The sequence below is a fragment of the Anarhichas minor genome, unplaced genomic scaffold, assembly GCF_050575085.1.
Source record: "Anarhichas minor isolate MPS153535 unplaced genomic scaffold, ASM5057508v1 ptg000074l, whole genome shotgun sequence".
In the NCBI taxonomy this organism is placed as follows: domain Eukaryota; kingdom Metazoa; phylum Chordata; class Actinopteri; order Perciformes; family Anarhichadidae; genus Anarhichas; species Anarhichas minor.
In genome coordinates this window covers 7,940,561-7,958,334 of record NW_027466520.1, presented here as the reverse complement: position 1 = coordinate 7,958,334, position 17,774 = coordinate 7,940,561, and the positions used below count along the sequence as shown (strand labels likewise).

General features: G+C 42.7%; 1 protein-coding gene across 2 annotated transcripts in view; it reads right to left on the bottom strand.

Moving 5' to 3' along the window:
• The window catches only part of prex2 (phosphatidylinositol-3,4,5-trisphosphate-dependent Rac exchange factor 2), a 77,813-nt gene that overhangs the window by 45,814 nt on the left and 14,225 nt on the right, over positions 1-17,774 (bottom strand). For both annotated transcript variants that reach the window (XM_076080439.1, XM_076080441.1), the window contains exons 2-13: positions 17,629-17,700; positions 16,532-16,654; positions 14,946-15,050; positions 12,983-13,084; positions 11,876-12,037; positions 9,280-9,413; positions 8,334-8,437; positions 6,809-6,958; positions 6,102-6,243; positions 1,931-2,031; positions 836-939; positions 706-755 (exon numbers count right to left, since the gene is read on the bottom strand). In XM_076080439.1, coding sequence (XP_075936554.1) covers positions 706-755; positions 836-939; positions 1,931-2,031; positions 6,102-6,243; positions 6,809-6,958; positions 8,334-8,437; positions 9,280-9,413; positions 11,876-12,037; positions 12,983-13,084; positions 14,946-15,050; positions 16,532-16,654; positions 17,629-17,700 — 1,349 coding nt within the window. The remainder of the gene's footprint in view (positions 1-705; positions 756-835; positions 940-1,930; positions 2,032-6,101; positions 6,244-6,808; positions 6,959-8,333; positions 8,438-9,279; positions 9,414-11,875; positions 12,038-12,982; positions 13,085-14,945; positions 15,051-16,531; positions 16,655-17,628; positions 17,701-17,774) is intronic.

The window sequence follows — 17,774 nt, the reverse complement described above, 5'->3', positions numbered from 1 at the left end:
TGAAAACTAACATAAACAGGCAACCTTGATGCGGTACTTTGTGGCAAAACACATTAGCAGTCTGCTCCTCAAACACTGTTCAAGTGGAGATTTTAAAAAACAACACAGAAAACCAAAGCCTGCCAGCAAATCACTCCTATAAAATGAGATCGCTCCACTTTGAACCCTGTTAGACAAAGGGACGTTTCATGATATGTGCCAGAATTGCTCAAAAACACCTGTTTCACATTTGGGTTTAGGTGACTATTTCATGGGCCTGTTTACACTAATTATCCACTATAAGATGACATACTGGGAGCATGTCAGTATAACATATAATGACATATAATGGCACACAGAACTCATTTCAGTCCTGAAACTTTGAAAACAACAGTTTTGAACTTCAGATATCCAAATGGCTATTTTGATCATGTTGTACGTTGAGGAATTGGAATCGATGTTTGCCTCCTGCAGCAGGACTTCGTGTCAGGCCTTTGAGAGCACAAGATCAATATACTGTCGGTCACACTCAGTGAAATGTGTACGACCTGCGCATTGTAACTGTGGCCACTTTAAAATGCTTTATAACAGCTATGAGCACTCCGTCACCATCTTTGCCAACTCCTCCCAAGTCAGTTCGTCTTAAAAAAATGAAACAATGCTACAGCTACTGGGGCCCCATCTGGCTGGGTTTGCGATGGAGGGGAAAAGACAATGGCTGCCTACCTGATGACAGGAGTGAAGAGGCTGTGAAGACGGCAGAAGAGCCGAACACCCTAAGAAAAACAAGCGTTTGATTAGGTTAATGACAGGTGTGTCAAATGTGATTTATATAAAATTGAGCTCCACTGTGTACCTTAGATATGACATCATGCATGTCACTTCTGGGGTGGTAGGTGCCGTCGTCGTAGCGAAAGCGGTACAGTACAGGCTCAGGTTTGAACTGGTGTTTGTCCGTGACTAAAAATGCAATTCAAAACATAAGGAGGTTTCTGAAAGGAGAAGTGCCAGGAGGAAAGATGAAAAAGTCTCAAACGCTAAGGGGGGCGTTATTCATATTGCTTTAAATTCGAAAGTATAAGAGGTTTTGAAACATATTCAAGCCAAGCAGGGCTGCGTGGTGAAACAAGCTTTCCAGACAAGAGGAAGACTCGAACCTCATACAGAGTGGTCACAGATAACACAGCTGCTCCTCTTGCTTTAGGGGACTTTGTCAAAGGCTTCTCCAAAACAGTAATAACAGTTGGCTCTGTATTCTTGGCTGCAGCCATGAGAGTTCCATTAAAGGTTTTTATGAAAAGATATTCTCTCATTTTTCACAAGGGCATTTCTAACAGCACTGTGAGGCAGCTCAGAGGAGCTCGGAGTTATTCCTCTCAGTCAGGACCGGCTCTAAAGCTCCAATCTCATTTCTCTGTGAGGAAGCAATAAAGCACCCCCCGAGTGATTCAAGATACAACTTGGCTTGGGGCCCTACTCTTTTGAAGAAGAAAAAAAACAAACATGCAGAGCAGTACGTGCCATTTAGTGTGAATGCAAAGCATTAAGCGAGCTTAAGCCGCGTGCACCAAATACACTTGTTACCCAAAGCCACAGAACGGCCACTGAGCAAATATTTCACAAACATTACGGCAAGAGGAGATTAACATTCATAACCCCTTACCTAAACATTGTGTGAAGGGAGTGGGACACCTGCTAAGACATACGTAAATGCAACAGCTGCATCTGCATTGTAGGCTCAAGCCAGGGAGGGAAAATATTGTGAAAGTGCTTGCTGAATGAGAAACATTCACTGGACGTGGTTATAGGTTAGGTCAGGCAATGACAGGCATTTGCATGCACTATACAGTTTAGCACTATGTAACATGGACTGTGGTAGATTTGGTTATCGATAAGGAACAGCAAAGGCTGATGAAGCAGGTCTTGGTGGGAGAAAATTGAGAGAACTAACCATGGTGGATGATTCCATTCTCCAGCAGCGCTTGACCCAGGTGAACCCCTTCCTCTGGGTTGCCTGTCTCGCCAATTTCCATCAGCCAAGACACAAACTCACTGGGGGGGGAAACACAAAAGGCAACACTGACATAATAGCGCACATACTCTCACAGGGATAACACAGCAAACGTAAACGTAAAATCCCATCGCTCTATAAAAGAGTGCGTGATCAGTGGAGAGAGCTTTGAATTAACCCTCAATAATCTGTAAATTGGAAAAGGTGGTGGCCTTTGCTGAGAATATGGCAACAAACACTATCTTGGCGAAGAGGGATGATATATTTACTGCTGGGGTTTTAGGCTTTGTGTTTTGTTCAACTTCATTTATTTTAGACATTACGATGTAACACAATGAAATCCAAACAATTGAATTGAATCTCAGGAAGTTCATGATGGAAAATGAACGATAAGTTTTGCTCCGCATCATTTACAACTGGGAAGAGGAAACAAACCAAACCCCAGGAAAAACAAACATAGCATCTGATCTTCTGAGGGCCCAAATGACCTAAACGGGATAATCCTCCATAATTTAGTGACTCAAGCATGAGAGAGAGAGAGTACGAGGAGAAAATAAAGAAAGAGTAAAAGGGTTGAGGACAGGCAGAGTGGCAGTATCTTATCCGATTAAATCCTCGATGTCCTGTCTGCCTATAAAAGACAAACAAACACGGCCAGCAGCACCACTGGAATTCACTTGCGGGCCATGACGGAGGTGGTCGGGTTTCAGCGTCGAGCCAACTGGGACAATTACGAATGTTTTCGGAGAAACAACTTGACCAAACACCCAAACCTCCGTCACTCTTTAACCACTCATCCGTGGCGTCTTTTCTCTACGCAACAGACCACGGGGGGAAAACACAAGTCTATAACAACGTCAATTTGTCAACCTCTGCACCTTAAACCATGGAAGGAAAAACACCATGACAGTTTGGACTGTGAAATTCTCATGGCCTTCAGTGGATTGGGGTCACATATGCAATGAACAGTTTCACGCAATTAAAATCTACATGTGGAATGTGGCAACATTTAAGACATATTCGTGCACAAATCGATCATTTGAGATTGTTTGGTATTACATGTTTCACTTACTTTACTTCAGCCTTTAAAGGGCCTCAAAACCAAGTGTTTTGTAAATGAACATCTTGTTATAAGCGATGAATTACTTCATGAAGGCCAAAAATAGAAATGATTCAGTTATTTAGAGTTAGATGAGATGATCAATACCACTCACATCTGTCTGCTAAAGATGAAGCTACTGCCAGTAGCCATTTAGCTTAGCTTAGCTTAGCATAACAGCTAGCCTGGTTCCATCGGTAACGGGTAACAAAAAATGCTTATTAGCAATTCTAAAGCTCGTTAATTAACATATTAGTCGGCTGCTGGTAGCTTCATATTTAGCAGACTCAATCTCTTTCCAAAATGTCAAACTACTGCTTTATGTTTCTCTACGCCACGACATTAAGATTATCAACTCCCACAGAGTATCTAATTTCGTACAATATTGGTACAGTATGTTAACTGGTGTATGATTATATCTGCCTGTTTTATGTATGAAATGCTGACTACATCCACATGCAGCAGATTTTTTATTCAGCTTCTGCTGAATTTTAACATTCGTGTGAGCAGATGGAGCAAAATGTGTGTGCCAAGTATTGTCAAAAAGAAAGAGCAGAGGCTGACGAAGACAAAGAGCATTTCTTGCAGGGTGTCTTACCTTTTCATTGAGCTCCTGAAGGGCTTTTCATCAACATCTATCACGACAAGCAGACACTATTGTCTGTCATATGCAGAAAAGACACACTTTGAATCTCTTTTTGTTTTTCTGTTTATTCCAGGTTTAAAATTGGATGATATAACTGCAAGCTCGGTGGCTGTCACACACATTTTCTTTGATGAATTACACTGTCACAGGAACCAAACCACAAATGCGATTGTACCACTTAAAGGGGAGGAGCTCGGGACCCAAAAATAGCCTTCGGCTTTGAAAAAAACAAAAATCAAAAAAAGAGAAAGAGGAGGCGTGGTAGCAGAATAAAGGCAAAGCATTTCACAATGGAGGGAGTGGGCTGAGTGGAAGCCATAGGCAATGTGGCTTTCATCAGGGACATACCATGCTGGTTCCAATTCACCAATTACTCCCACATGTAATCATCTCCATGATAATCTCAGACGGGGGAAGTACAGAGAAGCTAGAGATGTCTTTTCACCCACAAGTGGTCATCCAGGTGTTGGCCAAGTTGCGTATAGAGGGATAGGTTTCCAAAAGGAGCTTCCCTGAGCTGCTTTCTCACCATATGATCTCTTCAGACTCAATGAAGTGCCCATATATGACCAACGTTTGATCCTTTTAATCTTTTTAGCTGACAGATCCATTCTTTCTCCAGACCGCAAGGGATCTGGTGTTGTCTGCGTGGACCAAAGGAGAAAGTAATTTCTCGTTCCAAACCACCAATGCGATGTAACATGGCCACAACTATGCCCAATTGGACTTTTTGGTTGTTTCTTTTCTCTCCCCCCCCCATGCTTTCAAAAATAACAGGGAATTTGAAACGACTGTTTAAGCTCGGGTGATTGTCAGTGTATTTATTACCAGTCAAAACATCTCTGTAAAAAATTTTAACAAATGGAAAACATGGCTCATTCTGAAAAGTAGTGGGGCGTTTACAAGGCTAATTTGTTATGGGATTTCAAGAGTCAAGATAGGCACACAGTTTATATAACATCCAACCAACACTGTCGCATGAAAATATTTAATTTTATTCCCAACCTTTCACTCTATAAAAAAGCTGTCACGTAGATTTTCTATTTTCAAACACGGAGAGCTCTTCTGCTGCAGCCAGATGGTTGTAGATGTTATCATCCTGATCCAGCTTTGTCACTTTCTAAGTCTCACAAAGTGTCGCTTCTCACAAAGCGATGTGGCAGGAATGGAGTGAGGTTTGGATTGAGCTTACAGCTTTGTGCGCTTATCCCGTTCAGCAACGAAAGAGGTGTGACATCCCATCAAGATTTCCTGTATAACGCTTTCAGGCTCAATCAGGGGAACATCATATCCCAGCAGGTAGTTTGATGATCACATGGTTCAGAGGAACATCAATGATGGGAGTTACAGTCCGTGCCCCCTAGAGTTTGAAATTTAAGTATTTAAATTCTAAATTTAAAGAGCGTTTCTGGATGAAACCCTGGGCGAACTCAGTTCAGACCAACTTTGGCGCTCATTAACTGCATGAGAACCTGGCAAGTCGATATGACAGCAAGACATCTCCATCTTACATGATGAAAGCAAAGCACTGAAATGGGGGCATCAACTCATGCATGCTGAAAATAGCTCAAGGACGGGATTTGGAGCTCAGCTTCACAGTAAATATTCTCACCTATCAGCAAACGGAGGACAGATGGGCATATTTAGACTCACAAGAGGTAAACATGGAAGAACAGTTTACTGGCATAAGGAAGCTGTGGAAGCTCAAGGACAAGAGGAAACGAAGAACATGTCACAAAGACACACACACACAGCTGCCCTATGGTATAATGGGCCCTCTACTGCAGTTACCTCATGGATTCCTCAGCAGTAAGCTGATTGTAATCTAACATGGGCGGTGGAGAAAGCGGGCAGTCAGCTGAGCGGCACAGGGATATCTCCCTGTGATTTACGACTGGCATTCAGTGGCCGATCCGTCCCCACACACACCACACCAATAATCCTTAAATAAGATTCATGGGCTAAATCTGGCTGGATTTGATTTTCCCATGACCGAGACGACAGACACGCATAACACAGAGCCACCTGAACAAAAAGCACAGACGCTTTCTTCCTCCCAGCTGCTGTCTTTAGAAATTCTTGCCCACTTAAGAAATGAAATTTAGGGATGGAGTAACTGATCTGTGTTACAATGGTGTAATCTGTATAATTTACCATATGATGTAGGTGCTAATATTATTGATTCAACACTGTACAAGGCCTCTCTGTCTACTTCTCAAACATAAAGAGCTACATATCTGCAAATACACAGAATTAGATATTCGTTCTGGTTTATCTCACGGCACAGTCAACCACTTTGACACTGACTCACTCCCTCACAGCTACAGAGCTCACACCGACACAGAGGAAACCAACAAGAATCTTACCTTCCCAGGAAGCACTTGGGGAAGGTGGTGAGCTTGCGTTTACGGTCCTTAATGAGGTTACCCTTGGTCATGAGGTGGTAGAGCTTCTCTCCCTTCTCTGACACCATCACCCACGTATCCTGCTCCATGCCGAGCCTCAGACCTATGCAGCAGGGGAGGCAAGAAGGGAGGGTGCAAAAAAAGCCTGTCAATATCTTGGCATTAACAATTTTTTTGCACTCAGCTCCTAGACTAGATGTGACACCAATTACTAGCTCGAGAAGGTTAATGTCTCTTAATTTCACAAGGTAATTAGCAATGTCTTTCAGTGTCTGTGCTAATAGTCTTAATGACTGACGCTATAAAGGGATTATCATGTCCACAATCTCAAAATGGGTACGATAGATACCGAAAATTAGAGTTCTCCTTGTAGGAATTTAACACCCTTTATCGTGTTAGCAAAGACACACACAATATCACCGTATCCCTCGCTTTTTCTTTCCCTCTTGGATGCAGATGCCACAACTGAATGGCTGGTATTTACCCACCTTTTTATTGATAAGGTTAAAACCTTCTGTATTCAATTACCCAAATAATTACCCAATTTATTTAATTACCCAAATATTCACAGCTATTATATTCAAGACAGATGTTGAGGAGAAAAAAATAAAAGGGGAAATGACTGACCCCCCCCCCCCTGATACTGATACAGTCAAGCGCCTTCTTACTTTTCCTCCGCTCCCTCTCTTTCATGATGGCCTCCAGCCACTCCTGCTTCTCCTCCGGGGTCTTGGCCATGCAGACGAACCACTTGTTCTTGGCCGTGTTGTGGATCTTCCAGCCGTTGTTTACTATGTTCCCGCTGCTGTGGTAGTCAGCTGTAACACAGACATGAGAGATTGGCTTCACTACTCTTATAAAGTCCTCGACTTGCAACGGGGGGGGGGGGGGTCGGATTTTTGGACTCATTTAGGCTCGGAGTAGTTTTACATGTTTGAAGGGCCATCAATCAGCTTTTGGGGAAGTCGGGTTCAAAAGACAGCAATAACATGAAACACAACTCCGGTGACTTGCTTCAGAGTAAACAAAGTAAAAATAACATTGTGATAGCAACACTAGGGCTACGGGAAAGAACAGGATATAGACCAGAACAGACAAGACATACAATGCTTTCTTATACAGTAGTGTGCGGCCTATTTTCCAAAAACATTCATCAAAAAGCTATTGAGAGTAAAGTACTCGATCTTAGTGCAAACACTCAATGTGGGCTCATTTCTCCCAGCTCCAGTCCCTGCCCTACCCTCTCTATTGAGTGCTTCATTGATTATCGCTCTTCTCCAATAAGATAAACGAGGGTACACAGACACAATCAGAAGAAGAACCATCCATCAGCATTATTTACTATTAAGTGTTCAGAATAGTCCCACAGAGATGATGACTACTTGTGATTCACCTCCTACGCTCAAATATGAACGGTAAGAATGTTAAAAAATAATGCAAATGGACATGAACTCTTGACCGTAAGTCATTATTTCCATCTCTTAGGAAACATTTCAAATGCTGACCTCCCTCCACGGGTGTAACAGAAAGCAAACCATTACAATCATCAATTACAATCACATCTAAAAGCATCTACAGTGTGGTGTCCTTTATATGTTATGCCTCGAGGGCGTATTTCAACCTCAGACAGCAAGTGTGTGCCTGGGAAAAAGTCAGGGTGCTTTCATTTCGTAGGAATCCAAGCTAAAATACTCCCGTCGCCCTAGATTTCAGATTGGGATCTCCCGCCTGTGGTGCAGAACACCCAAGAGTTACTGCACCGCCGCCTGCCCCCACGTGTTTATCCTCCCTCTCCGGACCCAAACCCATCCATCTCTCACCAAACGCACCCAATATTATGGCCCATCTGGGTCTGTCTGAGAGGAAATGATGGCTTCTACAAATATAAATGATAATCAGTGGCTACGTGAGGCCAAGAGACACAAGCGCTCGAGTTCACCAAGTACCAGCAGCAGCACAGTCCCAAGAAAATGTAACTATAGATGTCTAAAAAACTGTTTATAGGTAAATCGTATTTTTCCATCGGTAATCCAAGTATAAAATCACATGTTGTAAAGGTTCCTGTGTGGGTCATTATGGCATATCTTTAAACCGCAGCAATGCTGGAATATGAAATGAGCATCCGAAAGACGGAGAAAATCTAGCCATTCCTCCAAAATAAATGTTCTTGTTTCTTTTCACAGGACCACTCACCCGTGCCGTCATCCACATTTTCCACCTCCATCACCTCCGTGTTGATTCTCCCTCTGAACAGGTAGCGAGGACCCTCTGTTGCCGTCTTGCTGTTTTTTAAACGCCTGCAATGGAGAGAAGCAAACAAATCATGTCATGTTATTGCTTACTGAGTAATTAGTATCACTCGCAGTTCAATCAAGAGGCTAATTATAATCATTTGATGTTTGTCTATGTGTACTAAACCACATTAAGTCAGGAAAATGCATCTAATTTAGATGAGTTATTGAATTTAAGGTCAGGGCAGCAAACTTTTTACTTTCTTTCTTGCGTGTTCTTTATTTAGTCATGAATGGATCTGCTTTAATGCACTCCCTGCAGACACTACACTTTATACAGCACATGCAGTACAACAAAAATAATCAAAGCAGGTGGCAACTTGGTTGGCGTGTAAACAAGGCCTGCCAAAAAACACAACGGATGTAGCATTATTGTTAGCAACTGCATTTGTAGCTCAGTGTCTGCCTGCAGAAGCACAACAATGGTCAGCAATCAGCAAGAGTTTCCTGACTCAACTTGCACTGAAAAGATAAATCTACCAGAATAAGAGTCCACAGATGGTGTTTAATATCCCCACCAAGACTTATCACATGTCGCCATTTCCCCAAGTAAAAAAAAATAAAAAATCCCAAATCCTTGTGTCACGTGTCTCCTCTACTGCATAACTTCTTTCAACTCCCTCACAAAAAAGTAAAATGCTTCTTTAACAAAGTAAAGAAACTTGTGAATTATTTATAAAGTTTTAATGTTCTGTAGGAGTACACAGACGGAGGGAAGTTTTAAATCAGCATAAACAATATTTTTATTCTGTCTCTAAAATAAATACACACTGTAATGAGAATTTAAATTCATCTTCTGATTTGTGGATTTTGCCAGTGGAATAATGAATAACAGAGGGTCAAGGCACCTGTTTTTCTTTTTGCAGTAAACCAGAAGCTTGTCAAACAGGAAGAAAATCCTCTCTTGTATGTTTCCAGCTGAAATCTTCAAGAGGACGCCGTGCATGAGCATCTCCGTGCATGTATCTGTGATGTTGGAGCCCTGCAAACAGACATGTGGGCAAAAGGTCAAACAGGAAAAAAAGCAAATCATTTTAATGTGAATCTTTTAACTGAAAGAGAAAGTTTCTAAAAATGAATTCTATACCATGAAATGTTCACACATAGTGACTGAACAGGAGGAGGGATTACAAAGCCCAGCCTTTCCTGTTCCCTCTCTTCGGGGTCTGTAAAAACACTCCCTGCTTCCTCGGAGCAGATTGCTGTGAGACTTTAAAATGCACGGCCGTTAATAGCTTCGATAGAATAACATCCCGTCCAGTCAAACCATGTGTTGCATTGTCGCGCCTGGTCACCACATTGGTTGGGGTTCCTGCTGCAAGTGATAAAGTGTGCTGTCTTTCCCCTTACCTTGCCTGCTCTGGGAATTTATGCACCACCGTTTGATCGGCTCTTCAGAGCTAAAAATAACTCCCATGCGCACAGAGCCGGAAAATGTGCTAAGCATTTCCTCCTGCTGGAGACATCAGTGGGCCAAAACTTATCCCGCTTTTTCCTTCTTTCGCTCCTCGCCCTTTTTATCCTCGTCCCTTCTGCCAATCATCCCTCACTCTCTTCCCCTCCCATTGATTCCCCGGTCATCTCTTTCATTCCTTCCTCCACACTCTTTCAGCAGCCTTTTAACTCCCCAGTTCATGACCAGATGTTAAACTAATTTGCAGCCAGTGAATGTGTGCTCACCAAACATGGAAACTTGTCCTGGTCACTTGAAGGGGCCAACTGAAACATCACAGTAGTCCAGACTATAGAGCTGCATTTCCCAAATGGAAGTACTGACACTTCCCATTTGTGTTTCATGCGCTTTGAACGGAACCCTCTGTCCATATATTTATTTTGTTGCAGCCTTCTTTAGATTTGTATATTTCTCTGCAGCACTTTTCTATCACTCTTAACACTACTCTTGTAGCCAAAGCTCCACAGAAACTCAGAAGCTTAAGCAACACTTTAAACCCTCAGTCATCTGTTTCATCTAAATTTCAACCCTCTATTTTTATAGCCAGACAACAGCCAGACATAACAACTGCAGAAATGGATAAAAAATGAGGGACAAAGCAGCATATTCCAGTAATCAAGGAAAAAGTGTGGTGGAAAAATGTATATTAAACTCTAAAGTGGTATTTTTCAATTGGCTGGAGAGAATGTTAATGAATTTTGTTAAACAAAAGAAGCCAAATCAAGCGCCACAACGCAAGTACGTTTTAAGAACTCTAACCAAACTTAAACAAGACAAGAGAACGTGAAGTGAAACACAACTGGACACTACTACCCACTGCTCTAAAATTAACATATTTCTGTGGTACACAGTGACAAAACACAGACACTTGCAACACAAACCAACTTGTAATCACCGCCCTGACAAATGCTGGCAGTCGTCACAATGGTGACCACTGCGGGCCCTGTCCCTCCCACGCGAGGTGAACCTGCCAGGATGGCCCAAGGGCGGCCAGCTGTGGAGCAGGTCAGCGCTAACAAGCACTCAGCCCGGGCGGGAGGAGCAGGAACGGAAAAACAGTGGCTCTCACAATCACTCCTCATCCCTCCATCATTCCTCAGACACCCACACAGAAATGCAAGACGCAAACATCACTCAGCCGTCTCTCCGCTCTTCTTCGTTCCGTGTCATTTAGCCTGCCGTGCAGCAGTCAGAGGATTCTGTTCCAGAGTGGGCTAATGTTTACCATTGATAAAAAAAGTGCTGAAGGAAAAACGTAGTTTGAGTAGTCCTGGTTGAGTAGCTTCAACCAGGACCATGTCGAGTGCAAGATTTCTCAAAAAATATATTGTCCTAAATCCATTAGAAACCGTGGATTTCTGTTTTTGTCATAAACATTGCCCAACAATTTTTGTTCCTGCAGTTTATTTTACTATGAAGCAAACAATAACATACTAAAAGCCTCTCTAAATGCCTTGCTAATACTAAAACAACACATTCACAGAAACCTAACCACAGATTTCTCTTTCCAACCACCACTCGGCCAACTGACCTATTATTAAGACATCCCAGAACGCAGGAAGAAAACTAATCTAAAGGCAAACCGTCCACACCAAGAAGTTCCGTCTACCTGACGATGATTGAATTGGTGACCCTTAAAGCGTGACGGCTTTAACTGCAGGCTCATCCAGGCGAAAATAATTTGACCATTGTGAAAACAAGTCATTGTTCCCAGTGAGAACAAGAAAGCTTAAAAGGCTGACAAAAGTCACGCCGCTTGGAATTCTTGTTGCATTGCTGGCAAAGGGCTAAGTGGCTTTAAATATGTCATGACTTTGAGCTTTGACGGGGGGGGGGGGGGGGGGGGGAAGCTCAGCCGTGTTTTAATAAATGAAAAACCCACAAGCCAACTCTGACTACATAGCAAGACAGTCAGTGCAGCCATTTCTATTTCATTTACCGGGTGAGATTAAATCATTCAACACAGTGCACACAGTTAAATTGAGGCCCACCTCCCAGCCCTCGATATGGTACTGCCATTCCTCCAAAATCTCCAGCTTCTCCATCTGTCTCTTGGCTTCGTTGATGCTGGAGCACACAGCCTTCATCACCTGCAGAGACTCCTGCACCAGGGCGTAGTCGTTGTGCTTCTTAGGGGTCCTTTTCAGCAGCTCCTGCATATGCAAATAGCACAAAAAAGTCTCACATGAAAAGCTAGTTACATGATAGCAGAGAGACACACAGTGCCATTATTGCACCTACACTACTTTAATATCTAATTTGTGGCAAATCTAACTATTAAACATATTTACACATGAAAAGAATGAAAGAAAAATATGTTCAATTTCCTTCACACTCCACAAGTGCTTACCTTCCAGTAGTTCCTGAGTTAGGTGGTTAAAACCCCTCCTACTATATGCCACGGTCTAGCAAAAGCAACGGCAATCTCCGGGTCTATAGTCTAAGCACCGTCTTTCAGTATGTCAGCTACTATAGCGCAGACTTACACTGTTCTGGATATATCTGCAGCCAGCGATGGCTATCTATGTCATTTCAGAGCGGGAGGCCCTGGCAGCTGGAAGACTTCAAATGGCAGAGTATCAGATTACCCCCTTATTATTATTACTACTACTACGACATCTCTGTGCCCATGCTGGTGGCTGTTTACAGAACGCCTGGGTGAATTAATAGCTCATAACAAGACGAATGAGATGGGAGAGCTCACATCACACACTCAAACAAGACTTTGAAAGTGTATTAAATTTCGCTCACGTTTCACGTCGGGAAATGGAAATTTCAGAACTAACAACTGAGAGTGCGCCCATGAATGAGCCCAGTCAAAGTGTCCGAATGCACAGCTGGGTAGGGGAGGTGATGATAGGTCTTGTGTTATTTCTACGATGTGGCCGCGCTGGGGAACTCAAGCAGAGAGCAGACGTGTCGGAATATGAGACCGGTGTTTCATTAGCGAGGGAGAGGTTGATGTGAATAGGACGAGACAGCCCTAACTAATGACTATGGTGGCGAGTGAAACGAGGAGTAGAAGGTGCACTACAGAGGTGGTACAAGGGTGTGGTATCTCTATAATACAGGGTTAGCGTGCACAAGACCATACTCACTCTGAGCAGCAATGGGTACTTGCAGATCCTCTGTATAGGAGCTACCAGGTAACCCTCCAGTGGGACCTCCGTGTTCTTTCTGCCTCCCAGCAACATGCAGTTCTGCAGGAGAGGAGAGAAGGTTTAACAAGGCGGGAGCTAGCAGCTCTGTGACTCTGTAATGCTCATTGTAAAGAAAACCCACATTTGTTCTTGATTTTAGGAATCATAGTGAATTAAATGTAATAATTTGACAGCGTGTAAGAATAAAGGTCTTTGGAAACAAATAGAAAATAGGTTTATCAGTAGCATCAGCAGTATTTCATAGTTTTTTGAGCAATTATTGGCCTTTGGTTGCCATCATTGGCAACCACTTTTTAACATGTGAAAAATATGGCCAGCACACAGCAAAACGTATGCGTCTCCAGCTGTATGTGAGACTCAAGCTTTTATTCTTTTGTGTTTCATTTAGCTGTCGTATAACTGCATAGTATCTTAATGACTCAAAAATATAAAGTCACTAAAATGGCAACCATATCTTCAGTTTCGGCAAGCACATTTGAAAGTCAGTGTCGAGCCCTGGTGAGGTTGGTGTAAACAGAAAGGTCATCGCGCTGACTCACTTGTGAGATTTTATAATATCTACCTAGGGAGATGCAAGAAATAGATATTTAGGCATGAAGTGGTAATAATGTGTCGAAGTGGTTGCCATTTGTTGTCATGTACAGTTTAAACATCAGTGTTTTTCGTCATTGGTTATCACCGCTACCACCATCTTAGTTTAGCATGTTGTTCAGATATGTTCAAATATGTCTGGACAAAAGTGGTGGACCGACCCACAGATCAACATAGACATCCCTAAATTTAGATCATAAACTAAGAGATAATCTTTGCCTTCAGTCGACCAATGGGACAACTTACCTTCATGTGGTAGGATACAGGTTATGGGGTCAACTGCCTAATATTCACTCTCACCTCCCTCTCGCCTGAAATATCAACGAGGTGCCGGATTACAGCGTAAACAATAAACCAGGCTTTATGGCCGCCAGTTGGCCAAAGGTTTAGTGGAGGTTAGCAGATATCCTCTCCCTGGTCATTGCAAGGCTGAGGAGGTGACCTGAGGTATATTAGGCCATAGCTAAGTGTAGGTTCTGAAGGTAACACAAGACCCATATAGCCCTTATGGAAGGTTAGGTCACCAAGAGGTCAAGGCTATAAAGGCACCACTTAAATCAAAGTCAATTAATAGCTTTACCTCCTCTGGCTTCCTAGATTAAAGGCACTCATGAATAGTAAATCAGACACAGAACTCTTGCAGGCAGCCTCTTTGATGGTGTGTTTAGTGTGTGCATATGTGTGTTTTATTTCTTACTCCATCAATTACAGTTTTACCAGATGGTCATATGCTTCTCCAAAGAACAGGCCAATCAATACACCAAAGTCTGTGGTCATACTGTGGTTCTTCTGGTTGTGTAACTCTGCTGTAGACTTTATTTATGGAAGTCTTAAAACACAAGGGGCGATGGCGTGTTATGATACAAGTGTGTGCCGCTCCGCGGTAAAGGAGTAAGGAGCGAGGAGGACCAGCATTACACGCTGTCAAAGAGTAAAAAGTGAACCGTATGAACAAGGGTACAAAAGACTAAACAGCATCACGTGAAGAGCTGTGAAAGGCAATGAAAAAGGAAAAAGAGCGAATGTTTTGACCTCAAACACACAGTTTGCGGCCGGCAGGGGGGATGTAGTCATCTTTTTTTCTAGCAACATGATGCTCCCCTGTGGAAGTGAAATGCTCTCAGTGTCGAGAGAGGGAGTCCGCCCCCACACAAGGGGCAGAGTCACATCAGCTGTCAGACACACTGGAACATTAAGTACAGGGTTTTACACTGTCAACAATGTGTGGGTGACTATGTGTTTGTATGTCTAAGAGATTAGACATATTTCATATGTGAGCTGTTCTCAAGGGCAGGTTTGATCTTCTCACCAGTAAACATGTCCGAACGCTCCTGATCTTATTGAGCTCCAGCAGCAGCCTCTGGGCCTTCTCGTGATTCCCACCGTATTCATCATAGATCTGGAAACGACTCCTCTGCAAGAGATGGAGAAAGACGAGGCGAGAAGGACGGCGTGAGTAAAAGGAACAAATTGCAGACAGGAAGAAAGAAGGAGAAAAAAGGGGCGACAAAGTCGAGCAGAAAATGGGAAAAAGAGAGGGAGGGTGTCAAGAAATAATAATAAGAAAACAAGGCAAAAACAGACAACAGAGCAGACATGTGAATTACAGGACTCATTGTAGGTATGAATTCTTCCCCATACTCTCCTCTCCGTCATGAAATAAATAATGTATATCATGTGTGTGTGTGTGTGGGGGTTCCAATCGTATCCATCTGCCTTGCAGCCATATTGCCGACAACTTTCCACCACAGCCGTTCTCATGACATTCATACTCCATTGTCTTTGAGAGGCAGCAGTGGGACCAGACCGCACAGCCTTAAAATCACTCTACTACAAAGTCACTACAGAGCTGCAAAAATAGCACACGGTCTTCAGCCATGCGGCTCTGCCTCAGAAAGACAAAGCTGCTGTTGTGAAGAGACACGGCTGTCTTAACAATGACAACAACTTGCAAATACAAATCGTTTTCATTCCCCGTAGAGTATGCTCTTCTTGTTGAATCGTGTTTTCTAATAGGTCAGTTTACAAACCTCCAAAATATGTAATGTTTTGGCCCTGGGAAGTCTTAAGTCAGCGAGAACCAATTTTGCAGGCCTGAGGGATTTTGATTTGAGCGGCCCATTGTCCAGCTGGCTTACTCACCTATTTGTGTTTCTGTAGTAAAGTTAGATTGGGTAATTCTTTCCTGGAACTTTTAGAGCATCAACATTATATATCACTGCTGAGAAAGTCATTTTGAGGAGGAAAAAAAAACTGCATAATAATAGAAAGAAAATGTCCAAGTCTTATCTCAATGGACTCACATGGTCACTCATGACTGAATTATGGTCATGTGTTTTCAGTTATGCTGTGAATTACATCCCATTTTCTCAATGAGGTCATCTCTCTCTCTCACTCTCTCTCTCTCTCTCTCTCTTTCACCTGTTTCATCAGCGCCCTACTGGCAGAGGAGTCGCCTTCAGCCCAACAGAAGGATGCTGAGATTTATTCGACTTTGAAACCTATTATATGCCAGTGTGCCTCCAGGCTCACCATCAAAGAAATATATATAGATATATAGCAAGGGGTGAGCAGCATATCAGAACCGTATCAAGCATATCGCACATGTGCAACCTCTCATCATGGGTAATCCAGAAAGATGAATCGACAGCATGTGGTGTATCTTGTCATTTTCAGCAGTACTCAAGAGGCAGAACTGCATTCGAGCTCTGATAGTAAAGCAGGAGAGAAACTCTTTAGATGAACAAACGTTTACTGCAAACGGAGCTTACGTTGACGCGACGGAACTATAAGAGCTCGGACAAGATGGTAAAATGATGATTAAAGATGGCAATGGTAACTTTCAACTTGCAATAGAGGAAGCATTAAGTAGTGGCGGTCGCATGTGTTACTTACAAAGTGCAAGAAGCAGCGCCCGATTTCATGGTGAGCATGAGGGTCAGGCTGCAGCAGCTCTTCCACCATGGAGAGAAAGTCTTTGTGAACGGCCAGGATCTCCTCGATGTTGGAGAATAAAACCTGAGAGAGAAAAAGGTCATATAATGTGTGTTTTTAGTGTATTTGCCAGCTGTTTTATTTCCTCCAGTGGTGTGCCTAAGATGGCCCGAATCAATACTTTGGAGTGTAATGCTTTTTTTGTGGCCATGTGGGACTGAGGCCACACAATAAAGACTGGGGTTTCTTTGAAATGGGCATCTTAGCTTTAGATGTCTTTAATATTGGGATTTCAAACATTATTATAATTAGATTTTCTATTTTTTTCTTTTTTTTTTTAAAGGAACACATTTTTTAAGATCTGTTCAGGAAATGTTTCCTTCATGTGGTGTTGACTTCTGCCCCCTTTTATGTCCTTTTTATTGTGATGTTAAAGGACAAAACAATGCTGACTCTGGATGGAGGATGAAAGCTAGTGAAATAAAACCAAGGCATGGAAACCGGAGAAGCCTTTTATGGGTGAGGTAAAAATACTCCTTAGTGACGCTAAGGACTGCAAAAAAAAAATCTAGTCAGCGAATTTCATCAATGCAATTTCGCTCCAAAAAGGACTGGATGTCATTCAGCTGCTCGGTGACATCACTGCCCCCACGTTATCCAAACCCCTCTCTGTACAGCTTGTTCCCAAACAAAACATAGCATGGATTGACATATTCCTAAACACGGGACAAGCAGTAAATATCCACCGAATGTGTATTTTACCTTCAAGAGTTAAGCAAGCGCACTGAAACAGTCACTCTCCCACTGTGAGAGAGCATCCTTTATTATCCTCCAGCCGGAATCGCTTATAAATAGATTATATTTACAGCTGCTTCCTGGATCGCCCACTACTTCTTTCTCCATTCAGAAACTTGGCTAATTTAGGTTGAAAGAGCACCCCAAACAAGGGACTCACTTCATTCAGTTTCCAATGTAATTTCCGGTCTTTTCACGGATCGGGTTACAGTATGAAAAAAATCTTAATTATGCCGTCCCATACTTCACAGATTGACCCTCACCTTAACGGTCTCCTCTGTGATGTTCTTGTCGATTTTGGTGGCTGCATACTGGTTGAGACGATGTAGAAACACCTGGAGCAGAGCAGAAAAGGAAAGCAACTGTTATAACACTTTTGAAATGGATCAAGTTACGTTTTGGCGTCTGA